The 16,967-nt window shown below is 52.0% G+C and overlaps 1 protein-coding gene across 1 annotated transcript; it reads left to right on the top strand.

Annotated features, from left to right (window-relative positions):
* Positions 1 to 993: 993 nt before the first annotated feature.
* On the top strand, positions 994 to 16,640 carry tdrd9 (tudor domain containing 9). Its single transcript, XM_067242685.1, has 35 exons — positions 994 to 1,103; positions 1,606 to 1,700; positions 1,827 to 1,888; positions 2,205 to 2,426; positions 3,742 to 3,864; positions 4,244 to 4,324; positions 5,476 to 5,640; positions 5,724 to 5,827; positions 5,972 to 6,091; positions 6,193 to 6,277; positions 6,371 to 6,428; positions 6,544 to 6,648; positions 6,732 to 6,829; positions 6,912 to 7,043; positions 7,365 to 7,530; positions 7,751 to 7,814; positions 7,975 to 8,038; positions 8,149 to 8,193; positions 9,133 to 9,186; positions 9,503 to 9,619; positions 9,999 to 10,106; positions 11,035 to 11,135; positions 11,270 to 11,443; positions 12,193 to 12,304; positions 12,649 to 12,864; positions 13,039 to 13,128; positions 13,413 to 13,676; positions 14,228 to 14,386; positions 14,764 to 14,834; positions 14,937 to 15,046; positions 15,160 to 15,256; positions 15,358 to 15,496; positions 15,608 to 15,726; positions 16,032 to 16,104; positions 16,274 to 16,640. Exons 1-35 carry the CDS (start codon positions 1,057 to 1,059, stop codon positions 16,370 to 16,372), a joined length of 3,939 nt encoding a protein of 1,312 aa, XP_067098786.1. The 5' UTR covers positions 994 to 1,056; the 3' UTR covers positions 16,373 to 16,640.
* Positions 16,641 to 16,967: the final 327 nt, after the last annotated feature.

A 16,967-nucleotide genomic window follows, 5' to 3' on the forward strand; every position in this document is an offset into this window, starting at 1 on the left:
CTCTGCTTCTGGTTCACTCAGTGGCTGCTGTTGATTTCTGTGAGGTCATCAGGCATTGTCTTTTGTGTTTAGCTTTTTGTTTATGCTTCATATATAATTATATTTTAATTCACAATCCCCTATTTCTCTGTCTTGATTGTGTTTTTTCCAACTGATACATTTCAAAAGTCTTAGAACAACTGAAGGACAAATTAAGCTGAAAAAGGTTCTTGTAGTTTCTGGTTTGGTACTTACCGCTGCCGAGTACTGCAGTGAGAAGCCTAGGAAGTGAGAGAGGTCCGATAAGGACAGACTGATAGACTTCTTACACAGTAGAATCTCTGCTTCTCTTTCTCCAAGTGTCAGACCATGTAGCCTTCATCTCGTGGCTCCCTGTAAGATGCTCAGACACGGGTTAGGCTACATCCTCCTTCATGAACGTTTCTCTCCAAGGCTCTTCTCCTCCCAGCGGCTGAAAGGTTCTTCTCAAACCCTTCTGTCGTCTAGCAGCGCTAATCCCAATATCATGCCGTCCTTTTCTGGGAGAAAAAAGCTTCTCTGGCTTCTCCAGGCTGGCGTAACTTGTCCTGCTCCTCTCTTGTGAGTCCTTCCGTCCTGTGAAGCGTCTCCAGTGGACTCCCTGCTCCCACACTGCCCTCTGACTCAGCTGGCACCTCTCTGCTCTCACCTCGCCTTTCCTCTGCGCCGCTCTGTCGGAAGATCAGCTGCTTCGCTGCTTGTGCGGGAGTGTGTGCGTGTGATTGCGTGCCCATATGCATTTGTGTGTTTTTCAGCTTGTGTGTGAGGCAATGCCTGTGCATAGGAATCTGAGAGAGAGTGTGAGAGAGAGAGAGAGAGAGGGAGAGAGAGAGAGAGAGAGAGAGAGAGTGAGTGTGAGAGAGAGAGAGAGAGAGAGCTGCTCCCAGCTCTGACAGTGTGTCTGTCTGCTGAGCTGATAAAGTCCTCCTCTCGCCTGGAGAGAGACAGACACGACTGGGGCTGCTTTCTCTGCCACGCTGCCCCAGGCCTGGATGGGTCGGCCAGGGAGGAGAGGGCAGAGGAGGGAGGGAGGGAGAGATGAGAGACTTGGGAGGAACATTAATTTGTTCGAGAGAAAGAAGCGGGTGAGTTGTTATACAGAACGGATTCAGATAGAGTGAAAAGAGAGCGATTTTCAGTCCAGTCACTCTTGACAAAAGCAAACTCAGTGGCCTTACAGAGGACTGTGTTTTTTCAGGAATACTTATTCATGGTGACAAAGCTAGTGTGAGAAATCCACCCTCCGTGCCCAGTAGCACGACTGCTAAGCAGAGGAAAAACACGGTTTTCTGCCTGGATTACTGTCTCACTAAACGGTGCTGCTATCAGCTGCCCTGGAGATAGCTTGATTACCACATTCAATGCAAAAAGACGACAAATATGACTGGGGGAACCTTCTCCTTTTAAATGCATCCGTACACAGATACATTTGTACACGTCACAGGCCTTAATCATGCCTGTTCATAAAGTTAAGCATGTCAAAGGACATGAACATGAACGAAACACGTTTAAGCCAGAAGCCAGATTGTGTGTCTCGCTGGCATGCCCTGATGGAATGTGTTTGCTGCTACGCATGTTTTCCTCCAGTCCTGCACAGGACCCCCAGGATCAGGACAGCCCCAGGAAACAGGACTCCCGAGGCGGACCGCCGAACAAAGCAGGAAACGCACACGTCTCGGGTGGTGAGTTCTCCATTCCTGCACTTGTGAACGTGGTCGTCACCAGGAGAAGGTGTTCTCTGAACTACACAGAAGAATGTGAGCTTATGTCTGCATGTCTCTGTGTTACATTTCCTAATCCCTCTGCAGATGGACCGGCATTGACCAGTTATGAGTACCCTAACTTGCCTATTACTAAGAACCGACAGGAGGTAAAAGCCCTCTATGCAAACACACACACACAGGCTTTTGCTTGTGTGTGTGAGACCAGAGTTCTCTACAAGAATGTTCACCAGTTCATACATTTACATTTAGTCATTTAGCAGACGCTCTTATCCAGAGCGACTTACAGTAAGTACAGGGACATTCCCCCGAGGCAAGTAGGGTGAAGGGCCTTGCCCAAGGACACAACGTCAGTTGGCATGACCGGGAATCGAACTAGCCCGACTCCCTCACCGCTCAGCCACCTGACTCATAACCACCTGGTCCATAGTGCATGTGTGACCTGGTGTGTGTGTGTGTTTCCAGCTGATCTCTCTGATAGAGAACAACCCCGTGGTGATCATCCGGGGAGCCACGGGCAGCGGGAAGACCACCCTGCTGCCCCAGTTCATCCTGGACTACTACAACGAGAAGAACACCCCCTGCAACCTGGTGGTCACCCAGCCCAGGAAGATCGGAGCCAGCAGCATCGCTCGCTGGGTTGCCAGAGAGCGCAAGTGCACCCTGGGAAGCATCGTGGGCTATCAGGTTGGTGAACGACCCACACAGTAACAAACCCCCCAAAACGGTTTATTTATTAAGTATTTAGATGTGGCATGTTCCCTGTGCTATTCATAACGTGGATTTTTTGGGGGCGAATTTAGGAAAGAAATGTAAGAAGTGAGATGGCAGCATTTAGTTTTTCTCCGTGTTTATGTGGATCAGTAGGTGTCAAGTCTCCAGTGGGAGTGCTACCCTTGATTGATTTCCGTAAAGAAGTTGACAGATCTCTCTCAAAGGCAGGCGTGGGGTGGACAGGCGTCCATGCTGCTCCCAGGCTGTCTGCTTGTATTGTGCAGAGCGTTTTGAAAAGGCAGACTCGTCTAAATATAACATCTCTGCTGCTGCTGGTGCAGATTATAGGACGGGGTGATGTCGCTGGCAGTCTTGACAGTGAGCGGGGAGTGAGATACTGTTGGGCAAGGGGACTCGTTATACATGACTGAACTATAATGTGTTAGATTGAGCCACACATCTCTTTTGCAGAGGGCTCAGGGCGCTGACGAGTGCATAACCACCATCATGGTTGTTATCCGGCTGATGTCGGAGCGAGTGTATGTTTTAGAGAGCCCCCCATCAATGTCTTTTTGAGGACAGCTGGATGAACTGATGGGCTGTAGGCCTTGAGGACCTGTGGAGAGCACAGTGGCATTATCTGCTCTCACAGGGACCCGACCCTCCCAGCCCTGCCCTGAGAGAGGCTTTTATCCAGGAGTTCTGGTCTGTCGCTGGCCTGAGGGAAATGAAGAGGATGTTCATACTGCGCTCTCTCTCTCTCTCTCTCTCTCTCTCTCTCTCTCTCTCTCTCTCTCTCTCTCTCTCTCTCTCTCTCTCTCTCTCACAGTCTTGGTTGTTCTCTCTCTCTCTCTCTCTCTCTCTCACAGTCTTGGTTGTTCTCTCTCGCGCTCTCTCGTTCTTGCTCTCTCTCTTTTCTCCTTTTCTCAGTCTTTTCTTTCTCCCTCTCTCTCTCCCTCTCTTTCTTGCTCTCTCTCTCGTCTATCTTTTAGTCTCTGGAGTGATTGAAAGTAATATGGGGGATGAGTTTGAGACGAAGGAGTTCAAGGACTTGAGAGCATCTCCTCGGGCGGGCATGCATGTTTAGACGGCTCTTGTTGTGTTTTCTACATGAGTCATGTTGTGCTCTGGGTTAGGATCTGGGTTTACCAGAGCAGGTGACGTCACAGCTGCAATTCCCCTATACTATAACCTATACCTTCCTACGAGATTGTACACTTTTATTATGTTCGTACCTGTTGCGTACACGCTTTGAGTCGTGTGTACAGCATGTGTGTGAATGTTTCAGGTTGGTCTGGAGAAGATGGCCACTGAGCACACCAGACTGATCTACATGACCACAGGAGTGCTCCTGCAGAAGCTGGTGGGGGCCAAGAGCCTGACTGAGTTCTCACATATCTTCATAGATGAGGTGATAATGACATCACTCAAATGTCATATGAGGGAAATGATGGGCTGGTTACCTCTATAAGATAAGATAATCCTTTTTATTGTCCCACAGTGGGGAAATTGTAGTTTGCAACAGCAGCAGGGTACAGAACAGCACTAGGAGTACAATTAAATATATAAAATATATGAGATATGGGCCACACACCGGCCTCTATGGTTCCACAGAAGCCGGTGTGGTGTAGTCCCAAGCAACAAGTATAATATTTAAAAGTACAAACATACTGACTTATTGACAGCTTTAATATATGTGTGGGAATGGACAAATTCAGTACACTGTAAGGACAATGTAGAGAACAGATGTAAGGGTTGTGCTTGTGGTGAGCTGGGTAAACGTGTTCCAGGTTCACGAGCGGACCGAGGAGCTGGACTTCCTGCTGCTAGTGGTGAGGATGCTGCTGCGGTCCAACTCTCGCTTCGTCAAGGTACCGTCGCCCTCTCCCTGCACCACCTCCCTGCACCACCTCCCTGCACCACCTCCCTGCACCACCTCCCTGCACCACCTCCCTGCACCACCTCCCTGCACCACCTCCCTGCACCACCTCACTGCACCACCTCCCTGCACCACCTCCCTGCACCACCTCACTGCACCACCTCACTGCACCACCTCCCTGCACCACCTCCCTGCACCACCTCACTGCACCACCTCCCTGCACCACCTCCCTGCACCACCTCCCTGCACCACCTCCCTGCACCACCTCCCTGCACCACCTCCCTGCACCACCTCACTGCACCACCTCCCTGCACCACCTCCCTGCACCACCTCCCTGCACCACCTCCCTGCACCACCTCCCTGCACCACCTCCCTGCACCACCTCACTGCACCACCTCCCTGCACCACCTCCCTGCACCACCTCCCTGCACCACCTCCCTGCACCACCTCCCTGCACCACCTCCCTGCACCACCTCCCTGCACCACCTCCCTGCACCACCTCACTGCACCACCTCCCTGAACCACCTCACTGCACCACCTCACTGCACCACCTCACTGCACCACCTCCCTACTTCACATCCCTGATACACATCCCTGATATACATCCCTGCTCCACCTCCCTTATACACATCCCTGCTACACCTCCCTGCTCCACTTCTCCCTGCTCCACCTCCCTGCTCCACATCCCTGCTTCACATCCCTGCTCCACATCCCTGCTCCACCTCCCTGATACACATCCCTGCTCCACCTCCCTGATACACATCCCTGCTCCACCTCCCTGATACACATCCCTGCTACATCTCCGTGCTCCACCTCCCTGATACACATCCCTGCTCCACATCCCTGCTACACCTCCCTGCTCCACCTCCCTGATACACATCCCTGCTACACCTCCCTGATACACATCCCTGCTCCACCTCCCTGATACACATCCCTGCTACATCTCCGTGCTACACCTCCCTGATACACATCCCTGCTACACCTCCCTGCTCCACCTCCCTGATACACATCCCTGCTACACCTCCCTGCTCCACCTCTCTGCTACACATCCCTGCTCACCCTCCTCCAATCAGAAGGGGGAGCCCTCATTCAGTAGCTCCTCACAAGATTTCTTGCACTCTTTTTTTCTGCTGGGCTGTATAGATCATCCTCATGTCAGCCACCATCAGCTGCACGGAGTTCGCCGAGTACTTCGGCACCCCGATCCGCAGCCAGATGAACCCAGCCTACGTGTTTGAGGTGGAGGGGGCCCCCTTTGGCATCGAGGACTTCTACCTGGATGACATCCACAGCCTCGTCCCCTACAGGGTGAGGAGGAAGGATGACATTGAGAGTGTTACTTGTGTTTGTGGAAGACGCCTGCTTATCTTGTGTGTGTGTGTGCGTCGCAGGTGGAATCCCCTCATCCGGACTCGCTCCTCATCACGGTGGAGATGTACAATATTGCCGTCGGCCTCATCCAAAGATTTGATGAGATGGAGGCCAAAGATGAGAGGTTGGGAATCAAGATGTTTCCAAAAACTCCAAACTTCAATTTCAAAACAGTTCCAAATCTCTCGTTATGTTTTTTAATAACGCGATAGTTCAGCGCTCTCATCCCTCTCTTCATCTCCCCCTGCCAACGTGTCTGCGTGGGCAGCCGGACAGAGAGAGACATGAGCCTGACTCTGCCAGAGCGCGGCAGCGTGCTGGTGTTCCTGCCGGGCCTGGCTGAGATCCACTACATGCAGGAGGCTCTGGCCAAGCTGGCGCGCAAGAGGTGGGTGCTGTCCTGTGTGCCGTCCTGCGAGCATCGCATCGTTCTGCTCCGGTGTGTTTGGTACCGTCTCTAACGGAGCACGTTGGATTGGAATGTTCCAGACTGCAGGTGTACCCTCTCCACTCTTCCGTGACTCTGGAAGAGCAGAATGGCGTTTTCTTGGTTCCCGTTCCAGGGTACAGGAAGGTGAGTCCACAGGTTTATAGTTATCACGGTTAAAATTGTGTGTTTCGGCTGTCCACAGCGTGTGTGTGTGTTTGTGCTCGTCCATCTCCACAGATCATACTGTCAACCAACATTGCAGAAAGCTCAGTCACTGTTTCTGATGTGAAATACGGTAGGAGTTTAATCCCTTCTCTTCTGTGACTTCTGTGACTTAAGTCCTCTGGGGACCACTGTTGTGGCCTGGCCGTGGCTAACGTGTTCTCCTCATGGTGTGTGTTTGGTGGTAGTGATTGACTTCTGTCTAGCACGACACTTGATCTGTGACAAAGAGACTAAGTACCAGTCCCTCTGCCTCACCTGGGCCTCCAAGACCAACTGCAACCAGCGCAGAGGTACTGTAGTACTGGACAACACTTACCTCAGACCTAACACGACCAGATCTGATCCCTTCTGTAGCCCTCTTTCTCTCTTTCAGGCAGGGCAGGGCGAGTTTCCAAGGGCTACTGTTACCGCCTGGTGTCCAAGGAGTTCTGGGAGAACGAAATCCCAGACTTCTCCATTCCTGAGATGCTGGTGAGAGAGAGCGGAGTGTCTTCATCCCGTGTCGGGCGCGGAGCCCGTCGCATCATTCACAGGTTGTGTGTTGTGTCTCCAGCGCGCGCCCCTGGCCTACAGCATGCTGAAGGTGAAGCTGCTGGACATGGGCGACCCGCGCTCCCTGCTGTCCACCGCCCTGTCGCCCCCCAACCTCGACGACATCGAGAGGACCGTGCTTCAGCTCAAAGAGGTGCTCGCAGGGACGCCAGGCCCCTAGACGGATGTGTCGATGCTCAACGTCATGGTGGCACCGCAACCGTCGCCAGACAAGCCGTGCTGCTTGTATCATGTCTTAATTACCTGTGTGGAGTGGCGAACACTCATCAGTCACTTCACATCAGCCGTTCGGGATCCGAAGTGCTGCGTCAGGGGCTGTGTGTCGGCTAGCGTTAGCTCTTTCAGCGTGTGTGTGTGTGTCAGGTGTGATGGATGTAGGGCAATTCCGTTTGACGGAGTGTATCGGATTTGTTTTCCCGATTGGATTGTTTGTTCTGTGTGTCGTCCACTTCAGATGGGTGCGCTCTCTGTGAGCAGCGACGGGCCTGATCAGAAATGCTTCGACGGAGAGCTGACCTTCCTGGGCCGGGTGCTGGCTCACCTCCCCGTGGACCTGCACCTGGGCAAGCTGATCGTGCTGGGCCATGCCTTCGGCAGCCTGGAGGAGTGTCTCATCATAGGTCTGTCCACCTTGCAGTGGTCTGTAGGCCTGGTCCTCAGGGACACCCTGTCCTGCATGCTTTAGATGTTTCCCTCTTCCAGCACGCTGGATTTCAAACGAACAGGTTTTCATGAAGCTCTGCAGAAGCCTGGTAATGACCCGTTTATTTGAATCAGGTCTGAGTCTCTCTCTCTCTCTCTCTCTCTCTCTCTCTCTCTCTCTCTCTCTCTCTCTCTCAGCCGCCTCCCTCTCTCTGAAGAGCTTCTTTGCCATGCCTACCCTACAGCAGCTGGCAGGTTACAGGTGAGTCTACATCGCCAGTGTGGACAGTGAGAGCTACAGCATACTGGATATAGACAGTTAAGGATCGTCCCTAGATCCAACTGGGAATCTGTATAGCAGGCATCTTTTTATTCTGTCTGTCACATTTTCAACTTTTTTTAAATGCATTTTTTATTTTCAGGAGCAAACTGTCTTTTGCACATGGTGTTCCAAGTGATGCCATCGCTTTTGTCAACGCATTCAAGGTGAAAGATCACAGCAATTTATATCACACACAAGCTGGCACCATTATTGATCACACGCCTGATGATGCAGCGACGTGCTGTTTACACTGCCTGTGTTGTCTTCCCACCAGGCTTGGCACACGTCCAGGAGCAAAGGAGAGCTGAGGCACCCTAAGGTGAGAGACCTGGATAAAACACACCTGTGGCAGAGATGTGATGGTGTTTCTAAAGTGTATACAGGCTTGTGAGTCATCTGTGCGTGCGGTGGATGTGTAGTGTGGTGGATGTGTAGTGTGGTGGATGTGTAGTGTGGTGGATGTGTAGTGTGGTGGATGTGTAGTGAGGTGGATGTGTAGTGTGGCGGATGTGTAGTGTGGCGGATGTGTAGTGTGGTGGATGTGTAGTGAGGCGGATGTGTAGTGAGGCGGATGTGTAGTGAGGCGGATGTGTAGTGAGGCGGATGTGTAGTGAGGTGGATGTGTAGTGAGGTGGATGTGTAGTGAGGCGGATGTGTAGTGTGGTGGATGTGTAGTGAGGTGGATGTGTAGTGTGGTGGATGTGTAGTGTGGTGGATGTGTAGTGAGGTGGATGTGTAGTGAGGTGGATGTGTAGTGAGGTGGATGTGTAGTGTGGTGGATGTGTAGTGTGGTGGATGTGTAGTGAGGTGGATGTGTAGTGTGGTGGATGTGTAGTGTGGTGGATGTGTAGTGTGGTGGATGTGTAGTGTGGTGGATGTGTAGTGAGGTGGATGTGTAGTGAGGTGGATGTGTAGTGAGGTGGATGTGTAGTGTGGTGGATGTGTAGTGAGGTGGATGTGTAGTGTGGTGGATGTGTAGTGAGGTGGATGTGTAGTGTGGTGGATGTGTAGTGTGGTGGATGTGTAGTGTGGTGGATGTGTAGTGTGGTGGATGTGTAGTGAGGTGGATGTGTAGTGAGGTGGATGTGTAGTGAGGCGGATGTGTAGTGTGGCGGATGTGTAGTGAGGTGGATGTGTAGTGAGGCGGATGTGTAGTGAGGCGGATGTGTAGTGTGGCGGATGTGTAGTGTGGCGGATGTGTAGTGTGGCGGATGTGTAGTGTGGTGGATGTGTAGTGATGTGTGTGTGCTCTCTGTAGGATGAGCTTCAGTGGGGCAAGGAGAACTGCATCCAGATCAAGAGGATCAGAGAGGTACAGGTTCTACTCTGGGCGTCACGGGTGGGTTATGATTAAGAGGAACCGGGGGTGCCCCGGTAGCTCACAGGAAGTGTATGTACCGTGTAGGCTGAGGTCTTCCCGCAGTGGCCTGGGTTCAAATCCTCCCTGGACCGTCGACACCTCTTCCCCTCTCTGTCTGTCACTGCCAACATTAAGATCAACTTTTATTGTAAAGTGGAACATTTATCTGGGGCTTGTTTTTTCACCCATGCTGCAGCTGTAAAAGCCAAACATGTATAGATAATGTACTGCCGGGTGACCCCTGACCCCTCCCGACTGTGACCGACAGGTGGCAGAGCTGTACGAGGACCTGAAGAAGAGAGTATCCCAGTTCAACATGCACGTGGTGGAGAGCCCCGCACACATGGACTACTCCAGCCACCACAAGCAACAGTTCCTCCTGCAGGTCACATCCAATTGTATTTTCTATTGTCCTTTTGACAAGCTATGTCACAGAGGGCATCACAAGCCATGTCACAGAGGGCATCACAAGCCATGTCACAGAGGGCATCACAAGCCATGTCACAGAGGGCATCACAAGCCATGTCACAGAGGGCATCACAAGCCATGTCACAGAGGGCATCACAAGCCATGTCACAGAGGGCATCACAAGCCATGTCACAGAGGGCATCACAAGCCATGTCACAGAGGGCATCACAATGCGCCTGGCAGGAGACTCTTAGGGATGGGATATTACGACAGTATTCAGCCCTCGTGTATGATATCACCTGACACGTCTATTCAGAGCGTTTATCTACTGTACCGTCCTCTTGTTTCCACGTCAGGTGGTCATCGCGGCAGCTTATTACCCCAACTACTTCATGCAGGGAGAAATGGACGAAGAGCTGGCTTCTAAAGAGCTGTCGGGAAACGACCCGACAACCACAGTCCTGGTAAGTAAGTAATCGGGCTAGTAATCTGAAGGTTGCCAGTTCGATTCCCGGCCGTGCAAAATGACGTTGTGTCCTTGGGCAAGGCACTTCACCCTACTTGCCTCGGGGGGAATGTCCCTGTACTTCCTGTAAGTCGCTCTGGATAAGAGTGTCTGCTAAATGACTAAATGACAAAATGTAAAATGTAAGTGATGGGATGGATTTTCAGTCGGTGCTCGGCACATGTCGAGCAGAGGTCATGGGTTGTACATGTTCTGGACGTTACTTCTACGTTCTTACGTTCTATACAGCGAACTGGCCCTAGCCCAGGAGAATGGCAGCAGGCAGTAAAGACACCTGAAATCCATAATGAGATGTGATATCATGTTAACCCTATAAAGCATGTATACAAACGATGAACACTAGATGACAACGTCATGCTGTGCCCTAGAAGGACGGATTTCTACAGAAGCTGTAGTTTATTTCATGGTATAAAAGCCACTCTGTAACCTACCTACTAACTTACCTACTACCTATTATTAGGACCACGACTCACTAGGATTTACATTACATTTAGCAGACGCTCTTATCCAGAGCGACTTACAGTAAGTACAGGGACATTCCCCCAAGGCAAGTAGGGTGCAGTGCCTTGCCCAAGGACACAACGTCATTTGGTTGGCATAGCCGGGAATCGAACTAGCAACCTTCTGATTCCCTAACCACTCAGCCATCTGACTCACAAGGATGGAATGATCTAATGATCCGTTAGCTCTTGCTAACAAACATCTCAATCAACCCTTTTTTTATTGATAGACTTAGGTTTCTCCTCGTTTGTTAGATTCTTTACCTATGATGTCATCACCAACGTCATCATATGACATTGTTATGCTGTTAGCTTAGCCTTCTGTGTGGTTGCGTTCCTCGTCAACCCACTGACGTCTGCCCTCAGGTGAGGAACCTGCCTCCATACAGCTTCCTCTACTACAAGCAGCTGCAGTCCCTGTTCCGCCAGTGTGGCCAGGTCAAGGCCATATCCTTCGATGGCTCCAGGTACGTCACACTCAGAGCCGGGGCGTCACCGCGTCCAGCGCTCACCTCACGCTGCCGGCCTTCTGATCTGAGAGCTCCAGCACCGTCCGCTCAGACTTGACGTCTCTTGGTTGTGTGTGTGTGTGTGTGTTCAGAGCCTTTGTGGAGTTTTACCGCACCTCTACGCGGAGGTGCGGGGTGCTCCCCGAGGTGTCCCTGGCCCTGCTGCTGGCCCAGCAGAGGCTGCCCCTGGACCTGCTGGTGCACCCCAGCGACGAGGTGGAGACACGCGCTGGGGGGAAGTCCATCTTCCACATGAGACACACACGGTAGGGTGCCCTCACACACAGGGGCACCCTGGTGAGATGCTATCACATCTCATGCCCTCACACCAGGGTGCCCTCACCCCAGGGTGCCCTCACCCCAGGGTGCCCTCACCCCAGGGTGCCCTCACCCCAGGGTGCCCTCGCCCCAGGGTGCCCTCGCCCCAGGGTGCCCTCGCCCCAGGGTGCCCTCGCCCCAGGGTGCCCTCGCCCCAGGGTGCCCTCGCCCCAGGGTGCCCTCGCCCCAGGGTGCCCTCGCCCCAGGGTGCCCTCACACCAGGGTCGTAGGTTGGTTTTCAAATGTGGGTGGGACCATGTTTTTTTTTATTAACTGAGGGATATGCCTGTGTCCCATCTTTCCTCATCCCCAAAAGCTGCACAGTGCGCTCATCCCAGCCTGATAGAACCTGACATGTCAGAACTCTGTTTGACCCTCCAGTGCCTGCACCCAGACTCTGCGAGGGCCGATTTGGGCAGATCTACACCCCCATCATTCCCCTCCCTTTTTTTCTTTCTCTGTCTCTCTCTCTCCGTGTACATGGAGTTGGGATTACACTGTTGCAGACTCACTAACACAATGATCCAGCTCACTGACTCCTCTCTCAGTTCTGCTGTGTGCTTCTCTTAAAGGATCCCACATAGCTAAAACCACTGTGACCTTTTAATTAAACTTTTATTAAAACTGTCAAAGACCAAACAGGCATTGTCCTCAGGGGCCCGTGGCTAGTGTGCTTGAGCCGTGTGGTGGTTTGCAGGGTGAACGTGGACCTCCAGAAGCACTCCGTGTGCCCTGTGGGGGTGCTGAGCAGCAGCGTCGACACAGACAAGCTCCCCTCCAACCCCATCTTCATCGTAAACATCACCGAGGTCAGTCGTGCTGGGGCACCCTTCTAGAACAGTCCCTCTGACCCTCTTCAGACAGTCAGTGGTACCTGAGGCTCTATGTAGACGAGGCCTTCTTGGGTTTTGAGGCGAGTGCAGTACAGGGAGGATGGGGGCTACAGATAGATCATATTGACTGATGGATTGATTTAACTATTCTTTATTGTCCTTTTCCAAGGAAATGTGTTGCCACAGTCTGTACAGAGCCTCATGAACACGTAGATGACATGCATGCATACAGTATAGTTAGAACAGTAAACACAGAAAAGCACAGTTAACAGAAAAGCAGTTACCAGAGGCGTGACCCCAGCTCTGCGCCCCGCCTGCAGGTGGTGGAGGTGGGGCACTTCTGGGGTTACCAGGCCGACGAGGCCAGCATGGAGAAGCAGCGTCACCTGACGGCCCAGATCAACACCAGAGCGCTGCTTCCTGTTCCTGTGTCCGTGTTCCCCAACCTGCTGTGCCTAGCGCCCTTCTCTGAGAGCCATGAGCAGGACCTCTTCTACCGAGCCAAGATCCTGCACATCCGAGGCAGCTCTGTGGAGGTACGCACGCACACACACACACACACACACACAAGTGTAGTCAGTACTTCAACTGTCTTTTTAAACAGTATCTGTACTTCTACTTGAGTGAAGGATGTGTGTACTTCTGCCAGCTCTGATTGTAGGTTTGTCATTAAAAAAAAATCTAAAAACCTTATTTTGTCTGTCTTCCAGGTGTTCTTCCTGGACTTTGGCAACACTGCTCTGGTGTCCTGCAGCAGTCTGAGAGAGCTGCCTGCTGATCTCACAGCCCTGCCCTTCCAGGTACCAGCTCAGTCTCAGTCTGAACACCACGCTCCTCTCAGCGAGGACCATTCCCCTCTTTACAAATGAGTCGCGTGCTGCTAGCTGCCATCTCAGTGTCTCATTTACATTTAGTCATTTAGCAGACGCTCTTATCCAGAGCGACCTACAGTAAGTACAGGGACATTCCCCCCCGAGGCAAGTAGGGTGACGTTGTGTCCTTGGGCACTGCCGAGAATCGAACCGGCAACCTTGTGATTGCTAGCCCAATTCCCTAACCGCTCAGCCATCTGTCTCCCCTCCAGGCTCAGGAGTTCCGGATCACAGGGATGCGTCCCTCTGCCCAGTCTCTGATCCTGGGGGACCAGTGGAGCACCCGCGCCCGCAACCGCTTCATCACGCTTGTGAAGAGCCGTGCCCTGGTGGTGTCCCTATTCTCCATCCTGCATGGTGTGATGCGCGTGGACCTGCTCATCAGCACGGACACAGACCCCGTCAACGTCAGCGTGCTGGACGTCATGGTGCAGGAGGGACACGCCCTCAAGGCGGAGGAATGTTTCGAGTCCAAGGTGTCTGGACCAGACCTGCACGCATCAGTAGCCCTGGGTGGTTCTGAATCCCGGTGCTCCACTGCCCTGCATGTTCGAGATGTTTCCCTGCTCTCAACGCACCTGATTCAAATGAACGGGTTGTTGACAGGCTTCTGTTCAGCTTCATATCAACCCATTCATTTGAATCAGGTGTGCTGGAAGAGGGAAACACGTAGGACGTCCAGGGCAGGGGGGGCGCGGGGGGGCGCGGGGGACCAGGATTGGGAGAGGCTGCAGTGGCCTCGGGCTTCTCAGAACTGGCGGTTGGGCGGGCTGTTGGGCTGTAATCGAATACATTAAATCAAATTGTATTCGTATAGCCATTTCTAAACCACTACACCATGTAGTGTCACAGAGGGCTTCACATACGCTGGTAGAACCGCACCTAAACCCTATAAAGAAGACACATGATGGCAGAGTACAGGCCTAGTGGTCTCGGCCTGGTCTCCCTGGGTGACATGAGGTAATAGATGTGGTTTTCAGCGTCCGCCCAGGAAACACAATGTGTCGTTTGGTTGTGTTCCCTGCAGCAATGCCACGACGTGCTGGTGTCCCTGTACAAGGACATACAGGAGGGCACGTTCGTCCCCAACGCCACCAGCAGCTCCTGGAAGACCCGGAAGGAGGAGGAGAGGGAGCTCATCAACAGCCTGCTGCAGTCCTTCTCCCAGTCCAGCCCCAGAACCAAGGCAGGGAGCTCACTCCTAAACCACACCTAGGGCTGGGTCACCTTTTAAACTCTGCCTCCCCTCTAGTGCACCCGATAATAATGTTTATGTGCTGTACTACTGGTCACCACAAGGTGGCATCGTGTTTCTTTTTTTATCAGCTGTCATCCAGCCAGCAGGGGGAGCATTGGGGCTGTTTTTGTTTCTTTGTGCTCTCGCTCCTGGTGGGGCTGAACTAGGGCCACACCCATGGTGTCAAAGGAAATTAGCCCAATTTTACCCAAGTCAAAAACAGAACTTCCGATTGTTTTAACGTTTCTAAAGAAACGTCTGTGTTTGTTAGCGTCCGTGTTGACGGGAGGGTGTTGGGTGGATGTGCTTCTGCCGTGTCTCCACAGGCCCGTGTGCACGGCCCGGCTAGCCCTCACAGAGTCAACTTCCACAGCCTCAGCAACATCAACCACTACAGGTCAGCACCCTGGTCGCGTTACCGCGGGTTACGGCCCATGCCTGCGTCGGCCAGAGTTGACACTCACCCTCCTCAGTGTTGACGAATGTGTCGCCCACGCAGGTCCGTGGTCATCGAGAAAGATAGCATCAACAGCGTGGCCCTGAACGAGACCCCCCAGGACAGTCATCAGAGGGTGCTGGTGGCTGGGTCGGTGGCGGTCAGCCCCTCAGGTACCCAGCCAGGGAGGAGCGCTGGCACTCTTCGAGAAGTCTGATGGGATTGAGATAAGGGTGGTAGCTGTATTTTTGTGAATGACTGTGTGTGTGTGTGTGTTCCTCTGCAGGCTCATGTATTCTGCTGAAGGAGACCACCCTGATGCCACACATCCATGGTCTCCCTGCCCTCATCACCATGCTGTTCACCCCCATGATGGAGCTACGGTCAGTCTGCGCATCAGTCGTTTCCCAGACACACAGACCAGCCCGGATAGTCAGGGAAGTGTCTCCTAGTCCTCTTGACTTCCTCCTGTCCTCCTCTACAGCACCAACGCAGATAGGACCTGCTACACTGGCGCCATCTGTGGTCTGGGGTGGAACAGCCGGTATCAGGAGGCCATCTTTCCTGAACATGACATGGAGATCGTGTTTGACGTCAAATTCGATGTTGAGGACATAACAGAGGCAGGTCCTGTTTCTGTCATCGCTTAAAGATAACGCATCATGTGTGATAAAGGAAAAACTTTCATTTGATAACTTTCAGACGGTTAGCTCTGTGTTCTGATTGGTTTTCAGATCAACGCCTTGCGGGCGGCCATTAACTGCCTGGTGTGTGAGGGGCCCAATGGCCCCATGCACCTGGGCCCCGACCGGATCAGCAACCTGCAGAACGACTGCAGAGAACGCCTCATCAGGTACGCACCACCTCACAAACACACACACAGTACACACACTCATCAGGTACGCACCACCTCACAAACACACACACACACAACACACACAGTACACACACTCATCAGGTACGCACCACCTCACAAACACACACACACAACACACACAGTACACACACTCATCAGGTATGCACCACCACACACACACACACACACACACACATCAGTTACCCACCATCTCACCACACACACACCTATAGTTTTGACACATTTGTCAAATGCACTGGATATCCATTGAAGCATATCCATGGTGGGTCTTTGTGCATCAGGATGTTTACCAAGTCGCCCCCTCGAGAAGACCTCGTCCCTGTGTACCACGAGACCCCCAAGAAGTGGAACCAGGTACAGTATGGCTTCCGCTCAGCACCCAGTGCTGTACATTGGCTTTCGTCTTCTATTTTTATCTCCTAAAACATTTAACTGTCACTAGTATCAGGCCACCCATACAACAGTTGCTAGGCCTGTAGCTTCCATCCTATTTAGTGAAACAGATTATTGACTGTGTGTGTAGGTGGAGCCCAGTCATAAGATGGAGATTGTTCAGAAGACAGACAGGAAGACTAAAGGTGTGTTGTACCAGCTGCACCCAGTCACACTCCTCGACATCTGAGAGGGCCGTGCCAAAGCAGCTGCTGGGGACTAAGGGCACAGTGTTTCACTGTATAGCCGAGGCAATCCTCTTTATGTTTCTACACGTTTATGGGCGTCTTCTGCAGGTATAATGTTCTCTGTTGATTTCTGTTGTTGAAATTCTAAAGACGGGTCATGGTGCGATATTATGCTGCTAATATTCAGTTATGTTGAGAGTTTGTAGTTGCTTTGTCGGTGTGGTTAGGTCAAATTTTGAAACACCTGTATCAAGCGGCCCTTTTTTGTAATTTGACAAATAAATATTTGGATGCTGTTACTTTACTGTATATTTTTCATCTTAAGTCTATTGAGAGCAGTGCTTAGTAACTGGCACTACACATCCATTTTATTTCTGGCTCGTAGTTACAGCTAGCACTCAACAGATGAATTGTCCCTATTCTGTGTGTCTACGAGCAAACATGGAAACCTTTTTATGGTGATCCAATTCAAAGGTGTGTTTGTCATTTCAGCACACTGTGCCTCGCACAAAGAGGCTCGTATCCCTGAATATCCTACAAGTATTTATAAATGTCATTTCAAATCCCTTTGGAGTGTTTCCAAGTGCTGTAGGCACC

The sequence above is a fragment of the Osmerus mordax genome, chromosome 9 (genome assembly GCF_038355195.1).
Source record: "Osmerus mordax isolate fOsmMor3 chromosome 9, fOsmMor3.pri, whole genome shotgun sequence".
Lineage (NCBI taxonomy): Eukaryota > Metazoa > Chordata > Actinopteri > Osmeriformes > Osmeridae > Osmerus > Osmerus mordax.